Genomic DNA, 26,919 nt, shown 5'->3' on the forward strand with positions numbered 1-26,919 from the left:
CAAAACTCAGAGCTCCATCTTCACTTTATCCGAAAATCCCCTGAACAAGATTGCCTCTTTATTTCATTCATTTACCCTCTGCCTCAACGTCCCTTAAAATATCTTGCAGTAAGTCAGAACTGATTTGAACCCACAGATCTTACCTCCACCACTGAGAACTTTTAGCTACTGTATAAATAGACTGGTTTTAATATTTAAAGTGTTGGATTTGTAACTTGGAAAAAGCATTTGGGGATTTTAATGAAATATTTAAATGCTTGAAAGCAGTCCTTCAGCAAGGCTGTTTTCCAGCTCTGACTACTTCTGAAGGCTTCCAGTTCCAGTGGTACCACTAAATTCTGACAGGGGCACGTAACCCTGGGAAGGTGCCCTGGCTTGCTGCTATTTAGCTGGGCAAAGCATTTCAAAACACAGGCCTCAAGCATAACCTTGCAAGCTATTTTGCAGCCAGATATTTTAGGACTGATCAATAGCAAGCAGGATCGTAAAAGGTGACTGGGAGTCTAATCCTCTTGTTGCAGTCATGCATACTGAATGTGACCAGTGGTACTAAATAAGACACAGTGAATTACATGGAAGTGCTTTCATAAAGGGGTGTAAGGACATCACCAAACCAGAGACTAAAGCTAACATGGCTGGCAATATTTTAGACTGGAAATCTTCACAGCCATGTTCTTCTTGCTTGTCTCCATGTGTCTTGTGGTGCTGTGACAACCACGGAGAAAGACACACACAGCCCACTGAGGGCAGGCACCGTGGACACTGGGAAGTGCAGTGCAAACTGAGTGAAGCATCTAGCACAAGGCACTGAAAGCAGAGCCAAAGCACTCCCTGCCAGGCACCTACCTGTGATTTTATAAAGTAACACCGAAGAATATTTTCCAGGCAGCGTCCTCTCTACTAGCTTTGTTTATATATTAGAAAACGTAACTAAATAGGAACTTGCATCCAATTATCTCTAAGCTCCAGTCACATGTTTGGAGGCATGATCTATGATAAATATTTGTTTCAAAGAGATTACAGCCTAAGGAAAAGAGAACACAGCCAGGATGCAAGAGGTGAAAGAGGAAAAAATAAAAAGGAGGGTTTGTAAGCAGTTCTTCATCTCAAAACAGAAAAAAATGTAGCACTTTGAATTGGATATTTTTGTGGAAGGCAAAAACAAGGACTGCTGTTGGGAAGCCTGGTGGGAGCAAGCGGAAGGAGGAGGGTAGGAGCTGTAAGGGCACCTACAGAGAGCAGATTATTCACATTTTCCATTCTTGTTTTTTAAAGCCTGCTCCAAAATCAGTCCTTCGTGTTGCATACAGCTACTCCCCAGTCACTCCCTAGGTGTCTGAATCACATCTGCTTCATTTACTGACAAAGGCAACTTGTTATTACAGTCAGCACAGCACAGCTCATCAAGCTGTGAAAGTGGGAGCTGCAGTCAATGATGTCTTGTGCATCATCAACAATTGCTAGCTAAGTGCTGATTTGAGAACCATTATATCAGGGGATGACGAATGACAGCTAGGGAACACGGCTTGATCCTCACGTCAGCAGGCTGAGCTTGTGACCCTGGCAATTGTTGAGAGTCAAAATAATCTACCTGCACCTGCTTTCTTCCAGAAGGATGTTTACTAGGAAAAAAAAAAAAAAAAGAAAAAGAAAAAGCTCTGCTTCCAGCCCCCAGACAGCTAAAAATTTGCCAATGTTAAAATCAGTCAAATCCATAAGGTTACAATGAGGTTGTACATATATACATATTATGATAAGATTATTAAAATATATATAATGTTCTGTTTACTAGCAGATACAGAGATGTAAGAAGGTCAATGCCATCATCAGATGTAGGGCACATCAAAAGCAGAGTAGCAAGGAGCTTTAGGGAAGGAATAGTAACTTGTTCTGCACAGGGGAAAGTTTGCATTACTGAATTTGGCAGCACAAGCACTTGAGAAAGCCCAAGTGATGGGAATAATGTGTACCAGATGGACACTCAGCAGCAAAGTGGAAACCTACTGTTGAATGGCTAAGGGGAGATTTTGCTGTCATACCGGAAAAGAAGTGGTGCTGGCTTGCACACCACACGCTGAAGTCATTGGTATATTTTGGGATCACTCAAAACTGCATTTTTAAGGCCTGCACATAATGTACATAAATCGATGCCTACCAAAGGCAGTAAAAGGACTCCAAATGATTATACGTCCACAATCTAATAAGCTTGAAAGAAGAAAGTACAGCTGGAAAGTCAGAGGAGTTATAAGTGGCCTGAACTGATAAGCTTGGAGATACTGTGGAGAAGAAAGGCACAAACCATACAGGGCCACCCATACAAGGGGAAGTTTATACTTACAGAAAAGTAATCAAACAGCTCTTGGTGACACTGAGGTAATGAAGTCAGCACACGTAGGAGAAGTGATGAAAATAACTGGTGCTACGATATGAAAGTGGAGTGACAGGTGAGCTAATTTTTTGAAAGAGGAATGAATGAGCAACTCCCACAAGCGAGGCTGTCCAGGACAGGTGCTGGGATCAGATACACCTTGAGCACAGAGAGCGTCCATCTGCCAAAGACACCGGGCAGATGGAACCCCTCCTGGAGCCACCTGTGCAAATGGGAACACAGCCAAAAGCCACTTCTTTACAGACTTGTTAAGAAATCAGATTTTTGAGAGTTGGACACTTGGAATAATCCCACGGGGTGAGTTTTAGAGAACTTAAACTTTTCCAGCTGAAATATCTGCAAGGGTGAAGACTTAGGAATAAGACTTACAAAATGATTCTTAGCTTTTAGCTCAAATACTACGGGAGTAAGTGTATTGCAGAAGAAATGTAGTCCTTCCTATCCCAACGTTGCTTCTCAATAACGTCTGCAGCACTCCTTAAAACATGCTGTCCTTAAGCTTGACTATGAAAAACAACAAAAATAGCAATAATAATGATTCACAGCTATGCTGGATCTCCATACACACTCCATACACATTTTCTGAAAGCACAGCGTGTACAAGAATGATCAGAGACATATGGCTTGTGACAATGAAAATGTTAGACATGGACCAAGCAGATCATTGTCAAGGGAATTGTGATCTCTTCCCAAGAAAGACAGGATTAGTAAAAAACAAATTGCTGCTGGAATTCTCTAATCAGAATAAAATTCCTCCCAACCATGAAACCGAAAAAGAGCGATGAGAGGATGTCTTCCAGCTCCCAGAAAGAAACCAATGGAAAGATTCATTTTCTGTCCCAGAAATGAAAGAGAAGTGAGCAGAGAAAGGATTAGGTTGTGCAGCTGTATGACAATGCTCAACGTTGGCTGCACATGTATTCCCAAGACACAGAAGCTCTAAAACCAGAGCTAACTTTAGATTAATGGTCTGGCCTCCAGCCTCCGAAGTGCATTATATGTTCCTTTCTGCCACTACGCAGATATATTGGAGCGAAGCACTTAAAATGAGCCACCAGAAAAGCAGGGCAGTATGAGTCATACTTGTTCTTCATGAATTTATGCTGATGCTGAGGGATCTCAGTGGGCAAGAGGAGTTGTTTGAGAAAAGCACAGGACACAGCAAGTTTTCCTTGTTTACCATCTGCACACCAGAGTTCTTAGGATTTCAGGTGTTTGCATCCTGACTAGCGAATACCTTTGGATTTCCCCATGAACTTCCTCTTCACAAGCACAGCTGCATGCTTATCAGGTTTGACTTTTCAGCAGTTTATCAGATTCAACCCAAGTTACAGCTTTCTTTTCCCAAATGCCCCATAAAGCAACTTGACGATACTTCTGTGAACTTGATAACCACTCCAACCTGCAGCTGCACGGCTCTGCCCAAGCCATAATTGTTACTTTGGGAGCTGGAACAATCCTCGAGTAAGTATCTAATTACTATTTACTGCACACTCAAGCCAGAGCTGTGTTCCTTTTGAACAGCCCCAGGAGGCCTGATTTGAAGATTTCACTGTTCTTGCGGAGACCTAATTTGCATGACTTCAGACAGGACTCTCTCTGAAATCCTTGTGTTTAAGGCATTGCCTCCTTACAGGCACTTCAGGCATCACGAGCTGGTCAGTACCCACAGAAGCTGAAAGAGGAATGGCTCTGACCAGACTTACATCAGCCACAGGGATGAGGGTGTCAGCAAGGTGACCGATCCGGTTCTTTCTGTACAGCCAGGACATGAGCAGTATTCCCAGAGCCACATCAATCAGCAGAGAGACAAAGATGTTGGCTTTCCTGCATGCACGATAAAAAGAAACAACGTTAGAGCAAAAGAAAGGACAGCACTTCAAGTTTCAATGACAATTGTTGGCTTCACTTACATAGCATCTTTCATGTCTCAGGAACACCGGGACAATTTACTAAAGAAACGTGGTGCAGAGTGCTTTTGACTTTCACTGATGTGCTGCTACTTCTAGGGCCAAACACCAAGTGACTCCGAGCCTGCCACACCATGAAACCTTTTTTTAAATAAGGGGAGTGAAAAGCGGGGTTAAAGCTACAAAGAAAAATAACGTTAAACAAAGTGTATGTGCACACCCAGCGGGAATTTAACAGTACTAAGGGCACCGTCACTTGGAGCACCCATGCTGAGATTAGCTTTCTAAGAAGTACCACCTCTAGTGGTAGGTGAACTACTAAGCAATGTAATAAACTGTGTTTCTGGGTTCATAAACATCCAGAAGGGCTACCAAGCTGCCCCTCACTGCTAGAGTTTCTGAATGAAATTCCATGACATGAGTTATTCTGGAAACCAGATTGAATGATTCCAGTTACTTTTGGCCTTCAAATCTACTAATCCATTTTAAGCATTCCCTGGAAGTCTATTCCTGCAGGATCAGGGAACTACACAGCACAAGGCTTGCTGTGTAATGGCCATAGGACATTCAGGATGACCTGTCTCAGATCCCTGCCTCTCCCTGTTCCACTCACTGTGCTGCACGTTTGCTTGTTCTGTTACACTGACATTGTTACTGCTGCTGGAGTCTCTGGTCTCCAGTAACTGTATGTAAAGAGTGGGTGAAAGAGGGCAGCATTTAAACCTTTCTGCTCTTTTGGAAAGTGTCACTGAATACTGATTGCAGGTTTTGGTTAACCTTGGCAACATATGTGAAAGCAGTGAGCTTGTGGGAGTATTGACAGCAACACGCCGCATGTGGGTGCGGTACAAACTTTTCGGGGGCAATATCCCAGTCGTCTTTCCCAGGCTAGGGAAGAAGGCATACATCTGGCAAAAGGTGTAAGTGGTATAAAACAGAGCACAAGGCAGAAATCTGCAAACTAGCAGAGAGTAGACCAAGCAAGGCAACACAGGGTGGTGCAACGAGGACCCCACAGTGTTGTCGTGTCAGCCAGGCCAGCTGCAGATCCCTGCAGTGGGCAAAGGATCCATGGTTTGGGTTCCCCAGAGGAGACAGGGCTAGAGCAAACACGTGCATGCCTTTATGGGTACTCCATACCTCATTAGCTGGGTCTGGTTTTGAGCCTTCTTGTTGCTGCTGATGACCTGGAGGTGCTGCAGGCGATGTGCCAGCTGCTCACAAGTTGAGAGTTTGCTCCACAGGAAAGACAAAGGCCAAAACTTCAGCATCCTGCAGAAACACAACAGGAACCTCCTCTTTTGCTTCTGCCGTATAGCAGGCTGCATGTTGTTTGTACAAACTCCATGCAAAACATTCAGTGTAAAGGTCAGGTTATGTAACCAGAAACAGCATCAACATATTACCATTAAAGAATATTACATATTCACCACTCTCTTAAAGGTTAACAGAATTAAAGCAACCTTTCCCAGACCAAGACATTTAAAGCAGACAACCCAACCTCTCATTTCCATTCTGCAGAACCAAGTGCCTTGCTCTTCCTTGGAAGGCAGAACGTGTTACTGATCCCACCCTGGGCTCTGGGATACAGCACTAGGGTTGCACCCCGCTCCAGGTTTTCAGGAGACTGGAATCAAGGCAGTTCTGTACATACTGCAACAACACAGCACAGCACAACTGCTTCACAGACCCCAACGTGATTAGTAAAATCACAAGTGAGCTTGGTATAAAGGACAGCTGCATTCTCCCTACAGTTTGTCCCTTTTTCTCCCTCTTTTCTTTTTCTTTATTACTTTTAAATGCCCTTCTCAGGGTCTTCAGTCCTATCTTCTCTCCACCCCCTTGGCAAGGTTGACCAGCACTATGCAGATAACAAACTTTGGAATCCTAATTAAATACTGAATGTCAGCACCCACTTTAAGCTTGTAGGGGAGGGAACAGTCACATGTTTCATTTTTTAATGACTCAGAAGGAAAGTATTAAATGATGCTCAATTATCTTTGGGAGTTACTTTTATTACCACACAACATACAAAAGAAGGAACAAGTGTGATTTGTGTAGTCCAAAATGACACCACTGGATGCAGGTTTGTCAGAGTGCTTAATAGCAGTGCAGTGACACAGAGTACCGGGGTTGTTGTGGGGAATAAATTCTGATGTTCGCATAATTGGGATCGCTTCTTTCCTGTCCACAGCAGTTGTTTCACTCATTAAAGGTCCAGAAATCAATATTCACTCTTAGTTATTTCTTTCACCTACTTGTTTTATTGCTTTGGCATGTTCCTTCAGTTTACATTCATTCTGAACGCTAAAATTATTCCCGGTATCCTGCTTCGCTCTTGAAATTGTACAGCTGTTTGGATTGCTCGTGAGCACGGCCTGGAGATGTCCATGAAAGCGCACATGCCTGCCCCAGACCTCATCAGGAGGAATTTAGCCTGTAGTTTAGCACAGAGTGTCATCAGGACTGGACGCAGGACAGGCAGACCAAGGCCCTGGCTGCTGTTTATGCCTTCTACACAAATCACGGGAGTACGGCTGGTTCAAAACCCTGCTTGGTTCACCGGGGCTGCTATCCCCTTGCTCCCCCCAAACCCTTCTGAGCCCTTTCAACCAGGCTTCAGGCACGGTTTCTCAGTTCGACAGAGTCCTGAAGTCCCCTTCCCCCCAGATTTCAGATAGCTGGGTCCTGAAATACACGCAGTGTGCCGTGAATCATTCTTCTCAACTCGAGGCCTCCGAGTTACTCAGCTCTGCCTCGCAGCCTCCCACCTTGGAGACGACAGCACGCTGCTTCTCAGCTGCCTTGCCAGGAGGCGACACCCGACGTGTGCCGGGGAGGTGGGCACTGCCCCCCCCCACCTCACAGACCTGGGTTTGCAGATTCGCCAAGGCACAGGTGCAGGCGAGGCTTCTCCTCCCATTATATCCCAGCCTGGCGGCTCCAAGTTCTCTCCTGGAAAACCTTTGCTAAAGCAGAGGGTTGCACTTGAAATTCAAAGCAGGGGGAAGGGGGACGTGCTGTGCCCGTGCTGTTATGCCCAGGAGGCTGACGGTGAAAAACCACTGGTCAAAACAGCAGCTGCCAGAGCACCCTGAGCCAGGTGGCACGCGATGGCTCGTGGCCCCGTGCTGCTCCACGGCTCCCCAGCTTGCAGCGGCTCTCAGCTGTGCCACCTCTGGTGTCCTCTGCCAAAGGGAAGGGCACGCTGCTGCTCTCCTGCCTGGGAAACATGGGTGAGACAGATCCCCAGAGCAGCCTCGTCCCCACGAGCACCCCATGGCTGCTCAAACGGGCCAGGCCAAGATGCTGCCCCGCGTGTTGGAAGGGATGCACCAGGGCTCTCTGCTTCTCCATACCATGGCTGACTCTCTCACTCCTTCCACTTGAGCGAGCCAACCTCTACTCCACTTAACATACTTTCTTTGGCAAGTACGTACACGTTTATTTAAATCAAAATACAAACACACTGCAAAAAGCTTGATATAATAGTTCAAGATGTGCTCTGGAAACTCCCATCTGTAAGGGGACTGATGAAGAAAGCCAAAAATATTTCTTGTGTCGTCTCCTACCCAACGCATACCGACTCTGCATTGCCATAGATGCTGCCACCTGTTCATCACACAGTATACGGAATGATTTTTACAAGTGTGATGGAAAACCAATCAAACTCATAAAAAAAAAACAAGAATGACGTATCTCTGCATTATTTAAACAGCAGGAGATCTTTGGGATACTTCCACACATAAGGAATTTTAGCAATAAATTAACATAGCCTGCATGAGTAAAACTCAATTTTCCAATTCAATTATTTTTTTTTCCAAGGATTTTTTCAGATATCAGATGAAAAACAATCTTTCTGGACCTGGATCCCATGCAAATGCTACAGCTTCAGAACCCACAGCTGCCTTTTGCTCTCTGCTACAAGCCGCAGGAACAATGCCTCCCTTCTGGGTGAGGAACCAGAGGTCCCAGTGTCAGTGAGAGGCAAGTAAATGGATTTCTAAAAACAAACAAGCCAGAGCACACCGAATTTATTGCCCCGGTACTAAATCACTCTGACCTTCCGAACAGCCCACTAGGGACCGTCAGTGGCAATGGGAATTCTGCACCCTCTGAAGATGGAGTTGCAGTGGCCACCCCGGAGCACAAGGTGGTGCTGAAGAAGTGCCTTACCGTGAGATGAGAGAACATTTGGTAAGCGTGGATCAGGGCTGCTGCTCGCTTTCTGAGACTTGGAACCACATTGCCCTGCTTCCCCAGCACAAATACGCAGCAGTGGCATAGCCAAACAAGCCCCAAGCCCCTGCAGCCTGCGTGGACATCACAGATCTTTTCCTGTAGCTCTTCCAAGCTGACCATCCTTTAACATCCCAAAGATCTGGGAAAGAAATCCTGTAGTAAGCCCTAGAAGGGAAAACATGTCGAGCAAAGGAAGAAGGGAACTTCTTAACTGAGAATCTTTCACTGTTTGTCTGTGCAGGACCTTCTCCTTGCACCAGGGAACAGTTAGCCTTGCGCCTCAGTGACTTCTCCAAAAGGCACCACTAATATTATACATCAAATAACTAATTGCTATAAATTAGTTAAAGCCTAAGTCACACAAAATGTTTCAAGTGAAAGCAGGCACCCAGGAAATCTCCTCAGGCAATGGCTCCACTGTCACCTGCTCTGATTTCAGTAGACCCCATTTTATGCTGGGTACGGGCTGGCCCAGCACAGGGAGAGGGGACGGGAAGGACACGTGCATTTGACATCCTTGAACCCTCTCTGCATCGTCGATGTTGGCACAACGAGGCTGTACCATACAGCACGTGGTAAACAGAACCAAATTGTGCTAAATCTGGACGAGGGCATCGAGTGCACCCTCAGTAAGTTCGCAGATGACACCAAGTTAGGTGCGTGTGTCGATCTGCTTGAGGGTAGGAAAGCTCTGCAGGAGGATCTGGATAGGCTGCACCGATGGGCTGAGGTCAACTGCATGAAGTTTAACAAGGCCAAGTGCCGGGTCCTGCACCTGGGGCGCAATAACCCCAAGCAGAGCTACAGGCTGGGAGAGGAATGGTTGGAAAGCTGCCAGGCAGAGAAGGACCTGGGAGTGATGGTGGACAGTCGGCTGAATATGAGCCAGCAGTGTGCTCAGGTGGCCAAGAAGGCCAACGGCATCCTGGCTTGTATTAGGAACAGCGTGACCAGCAGGGCTAGGGAGGTGATCGTCCCCCTGTACTCAGCTCTGGTGAGGCCGCACCTCGAGTACTGTGTTCAGTTTTGGGCCCCTCGCTACAAGAAGGACATCGAGGTGCTTGAGCGGGTGCAGAGAAGGGCGACGAAGCTGGTGAGGGGCCTGGAGAACAAGTCCTACGAGGAGCGGCTGAGGGAGCTGGGCTTGTTCAGCCTGGAGAAGAGGAGGCTCAGGGGCGACCTTATTGCTCTCTACAGATACCTTAAAGGAGGCTGTAGAGAGGTGGGGGTTGGCCTGTTCTCCCACGTGCCTGGTGACAGGACGAGGGGGAATGGGCTTAAGTTGAGCCAGGGGAGTTTTAGGTTAGATGTTAGGAAGAACTTCTTTACAGAAAGGGTTGTGAGGCATTGGAACAGGCTGCCCAGGGAAGTGGTGGAGTCACCATCCCTGGAAGTCTTCAAAAGACGCTTAGATGTAGAGCTTAGGGATATGGTTTAGTGGAGGGCTGTTAGCGTTAGGTTGGAGGTTGGACTCGATGACCTTGAGGTCTCTTCCAACCTAGAAAATTCTGTGATTCTGTGATTCTGTAAATGACTTCGAAGGTCAAGCAGGAGGTTTGTCAGAAAGCCGGGTGCTAACCTATTTCCTCCAAGAACAATGTTTTAAAACCTCAGTAAAATAAGCAAATATCACATTGATACTATGGGTGAATAAAACAAAGAAGAAAGAAACCTACACCTATGTCCCAAGGTTAAGAACAAGCTCAACCTAGGTTTAAGCACAGCAAACCTTGCGTTCTGCCTGCTGCTGTGCGCAGCTGGCTGCTAGCCCAGCCACTGCTCTGCCTCCAAATGTCTGCCCTGGTTTTTAGGAAAAGCTGAAAAATCAGAATAGCTGCTGATAAACTGGGCAGCAGCATCTGTGCCCAGCCTGCCAGACTGCAAGGAATGGGACAGAGCTCCCAAGTTATGCTTGGCCTATGGCCTTCTGGAGACCTGTGAGGCTTGGACTGGACCTGACTGATCAAGGTGAGCAAGGCTGGCTTTTGAGGGTGAGGGCCTGCATGGCAAAGGATCATCCTGCTTGTTGGTTGTCAAACGTAATCCACGCAGGGCAAAGGACCTTCAGAGCTGACTCCCAATCTTCTACCCAGCCACAAAGCTCTGCCTTCATTTCCATGAACAGCCAAATGCATGCTCAGCATCCACAGAGCCATCCCTGGAGGTACTGGTGGTCCCTGATTACATCACGTCTGAGATTGACCCGAAGTGTCTTCCAGCGGAGTAGTCTAACAATGGGCAGTTCTTCCTTCATACCAAAGCACGTAACCCAGCTGCTCAGCAAACCCTTGCATATGAAGAGTTTCACTGTAATTTTTCACGACAGCATCATACAATTGGAAACCTGTTCAAAGACTGTTCCCCACACCCTTAGGCTGCACTTGAGAAGATTTATCCATGAATACAGTAGTAGCTGTTATCCAAATCTGATCAATCAAAGTGTCCCCTTGCAGCACAGAATCTGACCTGCAGTCCCTGCCCTGGCACAGCCTCGCTGGGCTGGCTGACCAGACGTGTTATCTGACAGCCTGCAGAAGCTTCTGCCCTTCCAGTCTGCTCAGAAGCCCTCTGTAGCACACACATTTGCCACGTGGTACATTTCAAGCATCCTATTCTGTTTCATCATTTAGATTAAGGGATTTCACCAAGGCTTCACGTAGACCAGCACTGCCTGTAACCTGCTGTAAGGTCCCAGAGCTGCAACACCAGTGTCTCTTAGGGGGATGATGGATTCAGACACACCATTAACTGATGTTTCACAGCCATGGAGGTGTTCATAGCAAATAGGGAGCAGGAAGTCGTGGCTATTGAGCCATAAAGAAAACCCTCACGTCATCCTGCCAGCCATGCAATAGCTGGAAAACCAACATTTCAGCTGTGACAAAACTGAAGTAGGGCTGAGCTACCCCTAGCGCAATGGGGAAGAGCTCAGTGCCTCCCCAGAAAGCCCCCCCACCCGTCCAAGAGCTCCACCATGACTGAGGTACCTTGAACCCCTTGTTTTCAGTGGAGCTCCCCACGCTTTAATACCAGCTCTGCAGCAGCCTGTTTCCAACAGCAGGTTCATTCGGGAGCTTCGCTGCATGCCGCTGCCCACAGAACCTGACACACCACTGGTTTATACTGGGTTGGTCTGCGGACGTGGTGTGACTGGCACACGGAGCAGCCCTTCCCGTCACCCTTCTCACATCTGAGACTCGTATCAGGGGGTTCCCCTTCTGGCAGCCAGCTCTGCACTTTGGCTGGTCCCTGCCAGCAGCGTGAGGTCCGTCAGCCCGATCCCCAGCCCCTGCACCGTGCCTGCCGGGGTTAAGGCACAGGAGAGGGGCTGTGCTGCAGCTGGGACTGAGGAGCCCCACAGGAGGCACATCCACCTGTCAAATTAGAGCCCTGCTCTGCAGTCCATACCTATTATATCACCTGCTGTACCACCTAAGGGTAATTTTACAGGCTGGTGACCTCAGATCAGAAAAGGAGACGTCTTGGAGGCACACGAGGTCCATAGAACTAAAAACAGTACCGGAGATACAACATGAATGGTGCTGATGAGTAAACTGACTTTTATATAAAGTGCTCCTATTGGGGTTGAGCAGGAACCCTACACTGAGGTATGAATGTGGTATGAAACATGGTATGAACCACATTTCCTCACAAACTCAAGCTGTCCCATGCCACGCCACCTACCTGCTCTTGCAGGCCCCAGAGATCAGCGAAAGCAGGAATGTCAGCAGCATGCAGGCGGGCACAGAGGCCTGCTTCATCAGCTCCACGATGATACTGGCTTCAACGCCATCCGACTGCCAGTGGGTCAGCTTGATGGGCCCATCATCGTATTTGTCCGTCATGAAGAGCACCTTGCTCTTTGCCACGGTGTCGAAGATGGCAGAGAGCCTCGAAGCATCCTCTGCCTCCTGGGCAGTGGTGGCAGCCGTGTCCAAAGGGGGGTGCAGACAGGACAGCATAACTTTGCGCTGGTCATAATACACCAAGATGATTTCTTCTTCCCTGTGGTTATTAGACCGTTTCTGAAGGGTGGAACAGCTCCAGAATTTGCTGTCTCCCTCTTTGCTTATCTGAATCCAGGGCTCATGGGAGAATATTGTCCCAAGGTCTTCCAAGAACTCACTCAGGCTCTCTTCTTTCTCCTGCTTGCTGTTGTTCCATGAGCCAAGCACAGAAACGTTGACCTTAGTCACCCGCTGGAGTTCACTGAGATACTGCTTCACCTGAACGGGAATGAAAGGGAAATGGACCACAGCAAGGATAACGGCAGAGTTCTGTTCCGAGATCCAGCGCCCGATCAAAATGCCGCTTTCTGCTGAGGAGCAGCACGAAGGGAAGAACACCTTCAGTACCATGTCAGCGATCCCTGAAGAACAGCACACCTGCCAAGAGACACAGAAACAAAACTTGGGGATGGCAATTAAATGCAAGGCAAACCTCAGCTGGCTAAAGCCACCGGTAAGGGGGCCCAGCCGAATTTTAAAACACTAAGTCCAACTACTTGTCTCTGCACTGGAACGAGTCAATGACATTAGTGACAGCCACCAGGCCTTTCGATCAGAGAAGCATCTAGGAGGGCCCTGATAATCTGCAGTCTTTGCAGTGAATTTTTCAGCAAAGCCCTCTCCCAGCCCCGGAGCAGCCTTCCACGATGGCACACCGGCCTCTTGGACCACCGAGACCAGGAATCCATCCAGCTTTGGAGCTTGGTTCTGACACTGAATGTTCCTGAGCACTTCCCACACTTGCCTAGGCAGTAGCACACCACAGTGCCTCTGGGGAATATTTCCTCCTATTACTGACAATGAACTATTGCTTTATGCTATAAAGGAGGATGATTTCAGAGCCTCCTTTATCAGCTAGGAACCCAGAGCCGTGTTCTGTAACAAACCCACTGATCACTCACCTCCTGTAGTCTCCCTCCCCTCATCTGGAAACCAAGACAATTAGCTTGCTGTGGATGGACTACCCTGATTAACTCATTAAAGTTTACATAGCGGTGTCAATGCATTAGATCCCAAACCAGGAGAGGCACATCTGTTTTATCAATGTCCCTTATCTAAAGTATTTTTCTTCAGGTCATCAAGAAAACATCTCAATGGCTTTATAGGTCTTTTGTAAAAAGGAGCTTCGAGGCGGCTGACAATGTCTCTTTAAATAAGGTGGAGGTTTCTAACAGAAATATAATTGCTGTAAGGAGGGCGCTGGCACAGAACAATCAGCATCCGGCGCCCGCTGTCCTTTTCTGTCCTTCAGTGCTTTGTTAGAGATGTGAAAACTCCACAGGCCCCCAGGCTGGCTCCTCTGCGAGGGACCCAGTCAGTTGGAAAGAGAAACACAGAGCGTGTTCATAACATGGAGAGAGGGCGCACAACGCAGCGGTCCCTGGTGTTTTTATTTTTCCTCTCTTTTCAATGCAGGACAATTGATCTTGTAAATCTCAGCATCTGGCAATCTGCTAGGGCGCGGAGTAGGCAACGGGGAAGTGGCAAAGGCAAGTGATTAACCTGCTGCCAGACCCACAGCCCTGCCAAATACAGTGGTAGGAGATGTCTGCTCACGGATGAGCTGTCAGCCCCTTGAGGCAAAGGTGAAGTTTCCTTGGCGCACAGCTCACTCCTCCGACCGGAGAAGCCCCGCAGTTGCTGTGCTTGCAAGGAGTAAGGTTTCTCTGGGACTGAATGCTCCCTTTTAGTGCAAAACTCACCCCAGTGTTTCCTCTCAAACAGGTGTAAAGGTGCTCGCGGGGGATTTTGTTAGCAGTGCGCTGCTGAATTGTGTTTGCAGGCACTGAGGGCCCTCCGGCCCATGGCGAGAGCAGCATTTGGAGGCCACAGAGGACTGACATCTCCTCCTACTTGACCAGAGGGATAACCACAGAGACGTGGAGCCTGCAAGGATGCAGGATCTCAGGAGAACCTTAAATAATACATATTTTTTCCAAAGGGTTTCAAGCCTCCAGCAGAAGAGGAAGTGAAGTGGAAAAATGTACCAAAAGAAGGGTAGAGAAATGGCAGATGTGACATCCTGAGACTGTGAAGGTGCAGGACACCAGGTGTGATAAAGACAAAAGACCGGCAGTCCAACTGAAAAATGCAGTCTTTCACCAATATTTAACGACTCTTAGAGCCCAAACGGACTAAAACCAAGACATCCAAGCTTACCTTTCACTTCTATTGAAACAGCTAAGGTCAGGGTGGCTTTTTTTTTTTTTTTTTTTTTTTTGGTGAAAATCAGCTAACACACACAATTAAACAGACTGGCCCTAAGAAAGTGAAATAAAACCTGTCCCCCGCATTTCACATTTCTTTCTTTTACAAACACTCTGAAGTTAGATTTAGGTTTGAAAAAGCACTTTCTTTTTGCTGTCTCATATGTACTTCCAGGTAAAATAAAATAAAAGATACAAATATAAATACAGGGGCTCAAAACCAACAAACCAACCAATAAATCGAGACTGAACACGTTGTGAATATACCTACATACATAAGCTCACAGATTATTTAAAATGATACAGGTTTAGCTAGAGTGAGAGCATCCTGGCTGCACTGCAGTACCAAAAAATTTACAACTAAAGTTTACCAATAACTGAATATTTTAAAAACCTGAATTTGAGCTGAATATTTTAAAGAGCCCTGAGAAACTGATGAAACCTTGAATGTGTTTTTTTTTTTTTTTTCCAGCTTGTTTTAATTACCAAAGCTACCACCCGTAACACTGGACAGATATCTTTTTAAAAGTTACATTTTTATTCTTTTTCCTCAAGAGATGTCAGAGTTGAGTGTATCGCTACAAGACTGCCCATGTTGCTGCACAACTCCCCGCCTTACAGGCTTGGCCATGCAGTGAGGAGGATTATCAGCCGGCTCTTTTCATTCAAACACTTATTTTCCACTGTTCTCTTTTGTTTTGGTAAAAAGAGACGGCCACACTCATCCAGGAAAAACTCTCACGGAGGAGAAACACTTCTTATCTCTCCTATTTTGCTTTTCCCCTTACCTTTTAAAGCCAGCCCACGTTCAGCCAGCGAAACACCTCGGCTGCAGCTCCGGTTAGGGAGCACAGCCCGGGGGCTGCTGCAGGGCCGGCAGGGAAGGTCCTGCCCAGGGGCCGTTTGGGATCTGTGCCCCCCCGGGGACTATTTGGGATCTGTGCCCCCCCTGGGAGCCGTTTGGGATCCGTGCAGGCAGCCCCGAGGCACCCAGAGCCTCCCGTTCCTGCTGCCCCCCCGGCACCGACCCCAAACCCCAAGCGGGGCGATGCAGGGACGGAGGCCCCTGTGCAGCACCGCGACCCACCGCCCCTCAGCCCGGGCCTCCCGGGAGCCGGCAGCGGGCCTCTGAGGGGCCGGCAGGCCCAGTCCATCCCCTCCCGGCCCGGTCCATCCCCTCCTCTCCCGTCCCCTCCCGGCCCGGCCGCCCCGCACCCCGTGCCCGCCGCCTACCGCTCCGCCGCCCGCCCTCTTCCGGCAGCCCGGAGCCTCCTGCGCTCCGCAGCCGGCCCGGGTAGGGCCGAGGCCCGGCCCCGCCGCGTTCCGCTCCCCGGCGTCGTTCCCCCGGCTTCCCCCAGCCCCGCTCCCCGCTTGTGTTTCAAGGCCCGGCCTCACGGAGCCGCCGCCGCAGCCCCTGGTGGCTCCGCTCCCCCTGCGGTGCTGCCCCCGAGGCTCTCCCCGGGCTGGGCGCGCTGAGCCCGCTGATAAGCAGCCCTGGGAGCCGATATCGCTCCGGGGAGGGCAGGGCAGGGCCTCGGCGTTGCTGCTGGCACCCCCTTCCCCCTCCCCGCACCCTGCCCCCGTGAATGCCCTGGCCGGCAGCCAGCGGTGCTGAGCTCCCCTGCAGGCACGCTCCTGGGTTGTGGGGTCAGCAAGGGGAAGAGACCTTCAGTGGGGGTGAGGGACGAGGGTTTGGGTGCCCTGTGTGGGTTCAGAGCCCTGCAGCAGAGCCGCTGCCTTCAGCACATCCACAGAGGCCTCGGTGCTGTCGGTGCACCCTGCCCCAGCAATGCATGCAGCAGGAGAGGAAAACGCCCTTCCCTCCACCACTGCGCCCTGCCAGCTCTCTGCTGATAGCGGCAGGGGCTGTGGCACCCCAAAACCCCCAGCCCTGGGGGTTAGCACAGTCCCCGGGCTGTGTTAACATTGCACATGCACACAGGCGGCCTACGCCGTGCAGTAGTCGCTGCTTCCCTGTAGAGGTCAGGAACGCAGCATGGAATGGTTGCCTTCCATTTCCCCTTCTCCTGAAGAAGGCCTGGCCTTACCCCTTCAGCCCAGCTCTGCCACTGGCCTCAGGAAGGTGGAACTGTGGCCACAGAAAATGTGCGTGTGTGGAAGAGAAATTATTGTTTTATCTTTGAAGAGGCACGCAAGGGGGTGGTGATAACGAGTTTCCAAGACACCAGCACACAACCATTTTTAATAGAATCAAGTCCTGAGTTGGAAGGGACTCGTAAGGATCATTGAGTCCAACTCCTGGGTCCACAAAAGACTACCTAAAAATTAAAACATGTCTGAGAGCACTGTCCAAACACTTCTTGAACTCCAGCAGGCTCAGTGCCATGACCATAGCCATGGGGAGCCTGTCCCAGTGCACGACCACCCTCTCGGTTTTGAGTAACTCAGTCCTTCTTTAGGTGCTCTGGTGGACCCAGGAGGCACAGAGATGATCCTTTGCTGCTCCAGTCCTTGCTTCTGCCACCTGGAGAAGTCGGAACAAAGTTAAAGTTAAGCGTGGGGACGATGCCTGGCTGCAGGAGCAGCATCATTTGCGGACCCAAAGCTCCTCAGGGTTGTGGTGGCACCAGCCTCACTCCCTGCCCGGGCGCTAGGCTGGGGTTGTCACAAAGTCCCCAAGGCCTGGCGGGGCCTCATGTGGTACTTAAAGACCTTGACACAATTCTCCCCTGTGTCTGCCACAAAGAGGTGCCCAAAGGAGGAGCAGGCCACGCCGGCAGGTCTCCTCAGCCCCGTGGACACCAAGCAGACAGGAGCCCCGCTCTCCGGGAACAAGTGGACCGTGCGGCGCTGCTCGTCTGCCACCACAATGCTGCCTTCCACGTCAACACACACCCCCGCCGGGTTGCCGAACTGGTGTCCGTATTTGCTGCCGAGGGAGCAGACGAGCTGATGGCTGCTCGTGAACACCTTGACGTCCCCGCACTCCTCGCTTATCACAAAGCCTCCGTTGGGCGCGGGGCTGACGTAGCGAGGTCCCTGCAGGTTGGGGACCGAGCGGACGTTCGATGTCTTGAAGGCACGGTCCAGCGCAAAGCTGTGGACTTGGCCTTGGGCATAGTCTGCTACCAAGATCTTGCCCGTGGAGTCTACTCCAATGCCCCTGGGGGAACCGACCTTTCTGATCTTTATCCATTCCCCCTTGGAGGGGCTGGTGTGAGGGTTGAAGACCCAGACAGCTCCGTTGATCATATCGGCTACAGCCACCATTCCTGTCCGAGTCACAGTCACGTCCTCTGGCAGGAAAGTGCCACTTTCCATCCCCGTTTGCCGGCAGGGCAGGGACTGCAGTGTTTTGCCTGTGCTGCTGAGGACGTGGACCCAGGGAGCAGCCTCGGCTGTCACGTAGATGGAGCCCTCCAGGGAGCAGTGGATTCCGCTTACTCCCCCATAGCGGCTGCCTGTGGGGTTGGGGATCTGCCGGACCAGGTCGTCCCGGCAGTAGTGGAGGAGGTTCTTGATGTTGTCCAGGTCTCTACACAAGCTTTTGGTCTTGTCTGCCAGCTGGTGGACATGGTGGTGTGTCACCATGCCCATGCCCGGCTGGCTGCTCAGCAGAGGGCTGGCTGTCTGAAACGTGGCGATTGACTTCAGCTGGAGGGTGTAGATGGCTTTCAGAAGCTTCTCCTTCTGCTGGCTGCTCTCCAGAGTGTAGTCCATGGCAAGTCTCGTGTCCCTGCTTGGAGGAATTGATAGGACCGTTACTGGCCCTGCCTGCTGCCATCTCTGGGAACATGCTCTGAGCCCAGGTGTTTGCTGTCCGCCCAGGGCTAAGGTGTCAGTGCTGGGCTGCATTCACCCCCATGCAACAGAGACAAGATTTCAGCCCGTCCCATTGATTAGGAGCTCAGAATATAGAGATAAACAGGGACAGTGGCACAACAATTGAAGAGATGGAAAGCTGGATCCGCAACCAAAAAGGTCCATGGGCTTTGGTCGGAGTTTGGCTGCTGACAGATCTGCCCCGAGGAGTTATGCGTAAGGGAGAGCCCTGCATGTGAGTGCGCTGGATGTGATCTGCACCTCTCCAGTTCATGAGATTAGTGGCTTCTCTCAGCCCTTAACACTTCTTGACCCTGTTTTCTGTAAACCACATCTCCCCAAAGCATTCTCAGTCCACTCTAGCACCTCAGAAACTGAGGCTAACTCTTCCTCCACTCCCATGTGGTACAATTTCACACTTGGCCAGTGCATGCCTTTGCTAAAGGCAGCCCCTCCCTGTCTAAACAAATCAAGTTGTTCCTGAAACAGTTAATGCCTTGACAGGAAGAAAAAGGGAGGTATTGATCTGGTAGCCAGTTTCAGCGTACGCAACCAATTCAGAAACAGGTTAAGCTTTCTGGCAGATGTGAGAGCCACCAGGAGAACCGCAATTTCTTTTTTTTGCCCACTCTCCCTCTGTTTTAAGAACACAAGTACCAAGGAATGAGCCGTCCAAAAAACCAGAGACCACAGCCCTGCTCTGCTATCTGCTCTCCAGGGGCTGGATATCGTATGGCTTCTAACACACAGCCAGGAGCTAGTAAGAAAAACGTGCCCTTATTAAAGTTCCTGAAGAGACAGAAGTTAATTTTGCTTTAAATGTGGTCATCATTATTATTATAAATGGACATGCTCAGCTGTTCTGAGTTGTTTGCAAGCCACTGCTTCACTTTGATTACCCTGGGTCCCGTGAGTGTCTGGTAGCATGTGGGCTTTGGTGCCTGCAAAAGTAAAGCTTCCCCAAACCACAGCTAAATTGTTGTACTGGGCTAAGGCATCCTGGAGGCAAATCGGCCTTCCCAGGTGCAAATATTGCAATTGTCTGAAAATCCATTCCTCGAATACTTGCAGAGATACCAAATGCAACTAGGCAACAGAGGGAATGAGTGTGAATATGGAGGGAATCCAATTTCTTCTGGATCTGGGGCTTGGGGACAGCTTTCCCACCTTGTTCCCTGAAGTGCAGGTACAGTGGTTGTGCTTCAGGCCCCCGGCAGCAGGGACCCGTTGGTGGAAGCAAGCCCTCCACCAGCCCTCCACCAGCCCTCCACCTCTGCTGCAGCAAGGACGTGTTGGGGTCTTCCTTCGGCACCAAGCAAAGTTCAAAATCCAAGAAATTGGATTTTACACTGGGGGAAACTGAGTCACCAGCTGGGCAGTGACGAGGTGGACTTGCCGCAGCACACCCAATGCCAGAAGTGTCCACCTCGCTTCCCTGACACTGGGCACCCAAAGGTGCCATCACACCCTGGTGGCGTGTCCTGAGCTGCTCGTTCATGGTCCTAAGCCTGTCCCTGGCACAGCTCAGTGACTGCACGCATGGCCAGGAGCCCAGCTCATACCTCCTGTCCCGACGTCCCAGGGCTGCCCGTCCTTGCCCAGTGGCACTGCCCTCCTGCTGGCTCTGTCCTGCTCCCTCGCCAGGCTTGGGGCAGCGGGGCCGAGGGTGCTGCACTGCCTTGTGTTGTTAGTGACGGACGATTGCCCTTGAGTCTGGATAAACACGACAGCACCCCGTGCTGACAACCAGAAGCAGCAAGATGAGGGCTGATACACACAGCTTTTATTCCCTGCTGGTCTCGTGCCCGGAAAGAAGGTGCCTTTCCTCCAGGATCCGGGGAGGAGTGACCCCAAGGTACCCAGGTGTTGTGGCAATTTGGGGCTTTTATGTAGAGGTCTCTGTGATGGGAGCGATGTGCTGCACCTGAGTGAGATGGCTTCAGGAGGTGGTTCAGGGACAATCCCACAGCATCAGGACTCCTGGCTTGTCTCACTGCTTCTCCGTGCCCCCCTGTGTGCTCCCAGCCTGTGCCATGTGTGGTTGGGTGCCTCAGTGCCACTGCTCACAGAAGCAGACGGGGGATTTTTGCAGTGCCAGGGTTTGAGGTCCAGTGGAGACTCTCTCAGGAAAGAGCCCAGCTCTTGATCTCCACGTGGCTCAGCCCTGGCTCCCCTCTGCTGGGGAAGGTCATGTTCAGGGTTGAAGGTGGCATTTATAGGTTCAGCTCAAGCAAAGGGAGTGGGGAGTAAAAGCAGAATCAGCTGGGTCCCACCTGCAAGGTGCTGGTCAGAGCCTGCCCTCCCTCCCCAGCAGCGCTGCCTTTGCACGGTGCTTGGTCCACTCTGGCCAGGGCTGAGCTCAAAGCATCTGCCTTAAATGTGGCCCTGGGCTGGAAGAAGTTTGTGTCTGCCCGTTACTCAGATGGGCCAAAGATAATGAAGTTTGGATCAGGCTCCCCCCGCCTTTTGGGGTGCTTGGAGGCGGAGGTGGTTGGGTTTGGCTGGCTGTGGGAGCTGTGGGACGGGGAGCTGCCTCCAAAGCCCAGGGCTGGGAGCTCCTGGCTCACTGCCTGGGGCCCTTCTGGTCCTCTCGGTGTGCTCCCGAAGCTCACAGGGTCTGGGGGCTGCTTCAGACCAGCCAAAATTAGAAAAATAACCTGACATGACAAGTACCGGGGCCACTCCATCTGAGGACAGCAGGCAAGCTTCAAAAACCATCTCCCAGGGCAACAGGGCCTGACCTTTTGTTTCGCCGTGGTGTGCTCCATCACCAGGATAAACAAACACAGCCTGGCCCTGGGGCTCCCGTTCACCTTTGCAGGACCGTGCCTCTGTCACAACCCGTCTCAAAGCCACCCCCAGACCTCAGGAGACGCCCGTGTCACGGCACAGCCCCTGCCCACGCCAGCACCGGGAGCTGCAGGGTTCAAAGCGAGGGGCATGGTCCGGCTGCCAACGCTGGAGATGGAGCAGGGGGAAGAGAGATGAGGAGCGATTCAGGCTTTCCTGGAGCATGGCACTGGCAGGCATTAGCAGAGAACTTCTCCCATTAGAGTTTTCCTCCCCTGACTTGGGGCTATCGGCTTGCCTCAGTGTCCACAAGTGAAGCACAGAGACCGGGGAGCTCAAGCCCTGGATCTCTGCCAGTCCCCGTGCCCAGGGGATGGGCACAGCACCCACCGGGCACCGTGGACATGTGCCAGGAGGTTGGTGCTGTGGGATTGCTACCTAGATGTGGAGCTGTGGAAAAAAAAAAAAAAACAACCAGAAACCCATCTAGATGACACCTGCAGGGCTGGGGAGAGGGAAGGGGGCACAGATGGGCACGGCGTCCATGGAGGGCTCGTTGTCCCTGTGGGGAGATTTTGGCTGAGACTGTTCACAGACAGACCCGAAGCAGGGTGGCGGGCAGGGGTCTGGCTGCCCGTGGTGCCAGAGCTGGACACGAGCTTGTTGTGGCTTTGCGCAGACACCAGGCGGCTCCGTCTGTCCGGACACCCAGGGTGCTGAGCCACATTAATTTATCAAAAGATCAAATGCACCGTGCCTGTGCCTCTCTGCAACAGCCAGCGGGGTCCCGGGACTGCTGTGAGAGCGTTGGGTGGGAAGTCCTAAAACTGCCGTGCCCCCAGCCCCGGGACAACGTGTCCACCTGTGAGACCCCCAGGTCCCCGCTGGCAGTCAGCTGGCCCACCGAGGAGATTCTCTCGTGTCTGATAGCGGCTGAGCTCCCTTGGCAGAGTGATAAGAAAGCCCTGTTCCTCCTGCACAGCCTCCTGCTCTCACGGGGCTCACCGGAGGATTAGGAAGTTAATCTTCTTCAGGACACTGAGCTCCCTGCTGAGTCTGACCCCAAAAAAGCTGTGCGGAGCAGCTGGGTGCTGGCACAAACCCCTTCCTTCCCTGTGGGAGCTGCCCCATGGGTGAGCCTGGCTGCCTGGGACGCAGCCCCCCCATGGCACCCCTTCCTCATCTGTCCCCGGGCTGGGAGAGCCTGGTTCTGGGCCATGGGTGGCTTTGGGGTGGCACCTGGCCCTGGTGCCCAGCATCTCCTGCATCCCCCGGAGCAGAGGGAGTCCTGCTCTTGTTCTTGCACTTGCTTGCTCTTGTTCTGCCCGGCCACCCCTAGGGACTGTCTGGCCCCCGAGAGAGACTCTCTCTCCCACCCGCTCCCAATGAATCTTCCAAGTACTCAAACTCTCCCCGCTTCACTCTCCAGGCATTTGATCCAACTCCAAAGTCAGAAGGGTTCTGCCCTGAGCACACACACACAAACGGTCCATTCTCATCCATTTGGAGGCATTCAGGACCAGAGAAAGGAGTCCTCCGGCTGGAATAACAGATGAGCTGGGCAAAAAACGCAGCAGGGAAATTTTGTACCCTGTGTGCTCTTATTCCTCCCACGAAGCCGAGGAGGTGGGCTGGCTCCCCCTGCCTGCTTGCCCACTCTGACAGCATGTGGAGGGGGATGGAGAGCTCAACTCTTATCCCAGCAGCTCGAGTTGTGATCCCAGCAGAGCCCTGGGACAGTCACTAGGACACAGCAAGAGGGCTGGAGGCAGCGGTGCCACCGAGGCAATTGCGATGCCAGGAGCTGCAGCAAAGGGCTGCGAGCAGCAGGTTCAGGGCAAGCGGGGAGCACTGTGCGTGGTGCCTGCACGGCTTTGCAGATCAGCCACACATCTCAGCACATCTGTGCTGCTTGCAGGTCGCTCCCTGATGTGCCACCAGCCCTGGGGACGTTTCTGCCTGGGGTGGTGGAGGTGGGGAGGGCTGCGTCCTGCCCTGCTCGCTCCTGGCATGCAGATGCTTCCAGGCAGGGCAGGGACTGAGAAGACCTGGGAGGGCGCACAGAGGATTTTGGTCCCTCCTGGCCCTGCTGATACCTTCTAGGACACTTTCAAAACACCACTTCTCCTCACTTAAGGTCCTGGAGAAGCTCCACAGCATGCACTACTCTGGCAGAAAGAAAACCTTGCATGCTTTTCCCTGTCCCCTTTCCCCTCGTGGGAAGCACCAGGCAGGCAGGGGCAGGACCCTTTGGGGCGATTCGTGGTGTGTTGTCCCAGCTCCAAGCCCTGCCAGCCTGCTGTGGCTGCCTGCCCTCAGCTCACAGTTCAAAGCCAGCTCGTTGCCCCCTCCTGCCCAAGACGGAGCAGCTCCGCTCCAGGTCATCTCTGCAGCTTCACACGTCTGCTCAGAAATCTCCTTGCCGACCTTGGCCCTTCTTTAGTCCACGTTTGGTAACTTTCCACTGCTCCGAGCTCCGGCCTGCCCGCGCTGAGGTAGGAGAGAACTGGTTGTGCTGGGCAGGAACCACTTCTCGTGCCCAGCTGGTTCCACCTGGGAGCCCACCGCCACGAGTGAGCGCCCAGCACCCTGCCCACGCCACGCATGGCTCCCACCTCACCATGACATCCCCCCGGCTGCCGACTGCTGTGTGCCTCGACGTGCAACACGCTCCGGGCCCTGGGAGGCACAGCGAGCACGCTGCCAGCATGGCTTTCCATGGCAGCACCCTCGTCCCCTGGGCGCAGGGCTGTGCCTCCATCTGCTTCTTGCTGCTGGCCCTGCTGGGCGCAGCCAAGCCACCGTGGCTGGGAAAGGGGTTTGGGGTGCAGCAAACCCACCCCCAGGGGCCCAGCTCTGCTCCCGGCTTCCCTGGGGCCACGTCCCTGTGCCAGTGGGATGGGGAGGGTGACAACCTCTTCTTGCACAAGGAACCTTGACGTCTTGTTCCTCCTACTGCCTTGCCCGAGATAAGCCTTCCCTGGAGGGTTGTTTATTAGGAAACTTCCCCCCCCCCCCATCCCCGAGACGTCCTTTGCTCTTGAACCCGGAGGAGAAGGAATACCTAAGAAGGAGCAGCTGTACCCACCTGGGGTAAGAAACCCATAAAAGTCGTGCAGCTCCATTGACCAGGAGCTGCTGGGCTCCGCACAGTGCTGGGGACCTGCTGTGACCCTGTGTCCCCCCACCCCACAGAGGGGGGCTGCTGGCCTCGCTGGGCATGGGGGAGAATTCGGCCTCAGTGGGGTCCCCAGTGGGTGATGGGGACCGGCCTTGGTGCTGCAGGAAACTGGGGGGGGGACGTGTGAGCTGGGGGACTTTGGTCAACCGTGACCGAGGAAGATGGCTATCAGGTGGGCTGGCCCTAAAGGGCGGGTGATGGTCAGCTATCAGATGCCTTTAGGGTGACCAAATAGCCGTGTAATGGGCCCCGAGCCCGAGTGGGCTGAGAGCCCCCAGGGTGCAGATTGCAGCCTGGATAAGGCACCCCGGTAGTTCAACTCCCATCCATTATATAAATGCAAAGGTAAATGCTTCCACCTTTGGGGCTGGAATGGTGCCATGGGCTGGCTGCCTCCTGGAGGCACCGGGGCCATGCAGCAGGAGCATGGGGCAGGGGCCACCCCATGTGGCCGTGGAAGGGGGGTCGTCCTCTCCAGTGGGTGCTGCACCACTGGGATGGGGGCAAGATAGGGTGCCACTGGGGGTGCAGAATTTGACCCCATGTTCTTGTCTCTGCTCCTTCCCGTGCTAGCACTGGGGAGGAAGACATGTCGGTGCCCTGCTGCCAGCTCTGAGGATGGGGACAGCCATGCTCACCGTCCCCACAGCCAGACACCAGATCTGCGAGGCATTTCTGCTGACAGCTGGCTTCAGACAAGGCAGTGGGACAAGCAGGTGGGGGTCTCAGTGCTGATCCGGCAGAAGAAACCTACATACACAGAAATACTGACTGCGTGCAGCCAGTGCCAGCAGCTGGCCCCACCTGGCCGGAGGCTGACCCTGAGCCCCCGAAATCTGGAGGTGGGATGGAGAGCTGCAGTGCCCAGCACCAACAAATAGGACAGCAGCAGCCCCCGCTTGGAGGTTTTTCCCTTTAATGGTTTGGTTTTTGTTTTGTACATTCGTAGAACTGTGAACAATAAATAGTGTGACTGACCTCTGCTTCCCACCTGCCCTCCAGCTTTCTGCGGAGGCGGGAGAGGCCGTGAGCAATGCAGCCAGGGCTGCAGGCACCGGCTGCCACCCCGGCACCGCTGAGCAGGGTGGGTCCCAGCTTGGGGTGGTGGGATGGAGGGGAGGGGAGGCGACCTGTGTTCAAGCAATACAGCAGCTGAAAAGGGGGAAAGGTGGCACTGTCTGGTGGTCTGGGCACTGACCTCCTGCTGAAGTCCATGGATGATGGTCACAGAGCCCACTCCCCCACCTGTGTCTCTTGGGCACTCCCAGGTGCCCAAGATTTGCTGGGAGACACAACACGATGCTCGGGGCTGGAAGGAGATGGGGCTCCAGGGCAGGCAGAGGGACACAAAAGTCCTGATATTTCTCAGGGCCAAGTGGGCAGGAATGGATATCACAGGAAAACAGAGCTCCAGCTTCTGTGCTTCTCCCTGGGCCAGGGGCGAGGGGTCTGGCATGGAAAATGCACAGAGAAGCTGGTGTGGGGGAGAGAACAGGGAGCCCTGAGATGGGATGGGGAGATGCTGGTGCAGGGGAGAGCTGTGGGATGAAGGACATGGGAAGGGGTGGGGTGGCAGGATGGGCACGGGGTGACAGGGGCTCAGGGTGGCAGAAGAGGCTGGAGAGAGATGGATAGGCTTTTGGGGAGTGGGTAATGTGAGCAAGGGGCTTGGTATAGGAGAGGGCTGCTGTGCTGGTGATGTTATGGCACCCAAAGATCACAGCACTGTTCAAACCCAGAAAGAAGGACCCAACTCCACCTCTCCTGGGCTCCAGGATCAAGCATCCTGCACTCAAGCCCTGGGATTTCTTACAGTCAGGTCTCCTGATCTTCACTAGCCTTATGGAGCCAGGGCCATGCTGGGAAGCAGCAGGACATGACCCACCAGGAAGATGTGGAGCTGGCCATAGAAGGGCCATGGCGAGTGAGAAATAAACCCCACAGACAAGTTGCAAGCTTTGTTTAGAGAGCAATCTGGTGAGGAGAGTCAGCTTTTTCTGTTGTTTGGGTCCATCAAAGCACCTGGGAGCCCCACGGTAGCATTGTCCTCGTTGTGCCCAGAGAAGAGCCAGTGCCTACAGCTCCCGTGCTGGGCTGTATGGGTCACCTATTTGTGGCATTGCTTTCTGTCCCCTTTGGCTCTCCTCCTGCCCCCATCTGGGTTCTTCTCATTGTGGTAACGAGCAGCCAGGTCAAGTCAGTGGAGGCCCTGGCTGCTGGCAGGAGAACTCGCCATCTCTTGAACAGAGTGTGGAGGGAAAGAAAAAGGGCCAAGGAGAGCATGCTATACCCACCGTGCTAGTAAGAAGCCCAGGAAAGCCTGGCCCAGGCATGGGGACCTCCTGGCCAGAGCAGATGCTGCCCAGCATGGTGGCAGGGGACAGGGCGCTTGGCTCCCCACCTGGCTGGG

At 52.3% G+C, this 26,919-nt stretch overlaps 2 protein-coding genes across 4 annotated transcripts in view; both read right to left on the reverse strand.

The window, feature by feature from the left end:
- The window catches only part of PIGQ (phosphatidylinositol glycan anchor biosynthesis class Q), a 34,591-nt gene extending 18,476 nt beyond the window's left edge, over positions 1 to 16,115 (reverse strand). The window contains exons 1-4 of one of the 2 annotated variants that reach the window (XM_084536344.1): positions 15,989 to 16,115; positions 12,226 to 12,926; positions 5,440 to 5,571; positions 4,096 to 4,216 (exon numbers count right to left, since the gene is read on the reverse strand). In XM_084536344.1, coding sequence (XP_084392470.1) covers positions 4,096 to 4,216; positions 5,440 to 5,571; positions 12,226 to 12,899 — 927 coding nt within the window. In that variant the 5' untranslated portion in view covers positions 12,900 to 12,926; positions 15,989 to 16,115. Of the gene's footprint in view, positions 1 to 4,095; positions 4,217 to 5,439; positions 5,572 to 12,225; positions 12,927 to 15,543; positions 15,751 to 15,988 lie in introns of those variants that run through there. The other variant, XM_084536343.1, reaches the window with a different exon arrangement.
- Positions 16,116 to 16,929: 814 nt separating this feature from the next.
- On the reverse strand, positions 16,930 to 20,399 carry NHLRC4 (NHL repeat containing 4). Of its 2 annotated transcripts, none has more exons than XM_084537509.1 (2): positions 20,101 to 20,399; positions 16,930 to 18,452 (listed from the first exon to the last, which is right to left on the reverse strand). In XM_084537509.1, exon 2 carries the CDS (start codon positions 18,434 to 18,436, stop codon positions 17,381 to 17,383), a length of 1,056 nt encoding a protein of 351 aa, XP_084393635.1. In that variant the 5' UTR covers positions 18,437 to 18,452; positions 20,101 to 20,399; the 3' UTR covers positions 16,930 to 17,380. The 2 variants fall into 2 exon arrangements, with proteins under 2 accessions (XP_084393635.1, XP_084393636.1); XM_084537510.1 differs by having other exon boundaries at positions 16,930 to 18,455; positions 20,101 to 20,377.
- Between the last annotated feature and the right edge of the window lie 6,520 nt (positions 20,400 to 26,919).

The sequence above is a fragment of the Aythya ferina genome (genome assembly GCF_964211825.1).
Source record: "Aythya ferina genome assembly, chromosome: 15".
Taxonomy (NCBI): Eukaryota; Metazoa; Chordata; class Aves; order Anseriformes; family Anatidae; genus Aythya; species Aythya ferina.

Coding starts and splice junctions, on each gene's coding strand:
- NHLRC4 (XM_084537509.1), bottom strand. CDS start 18,436: ATGGACTACACTCTGGAGAGCAGCCAGCAGAAGGAGAAGCTTCTGAAA.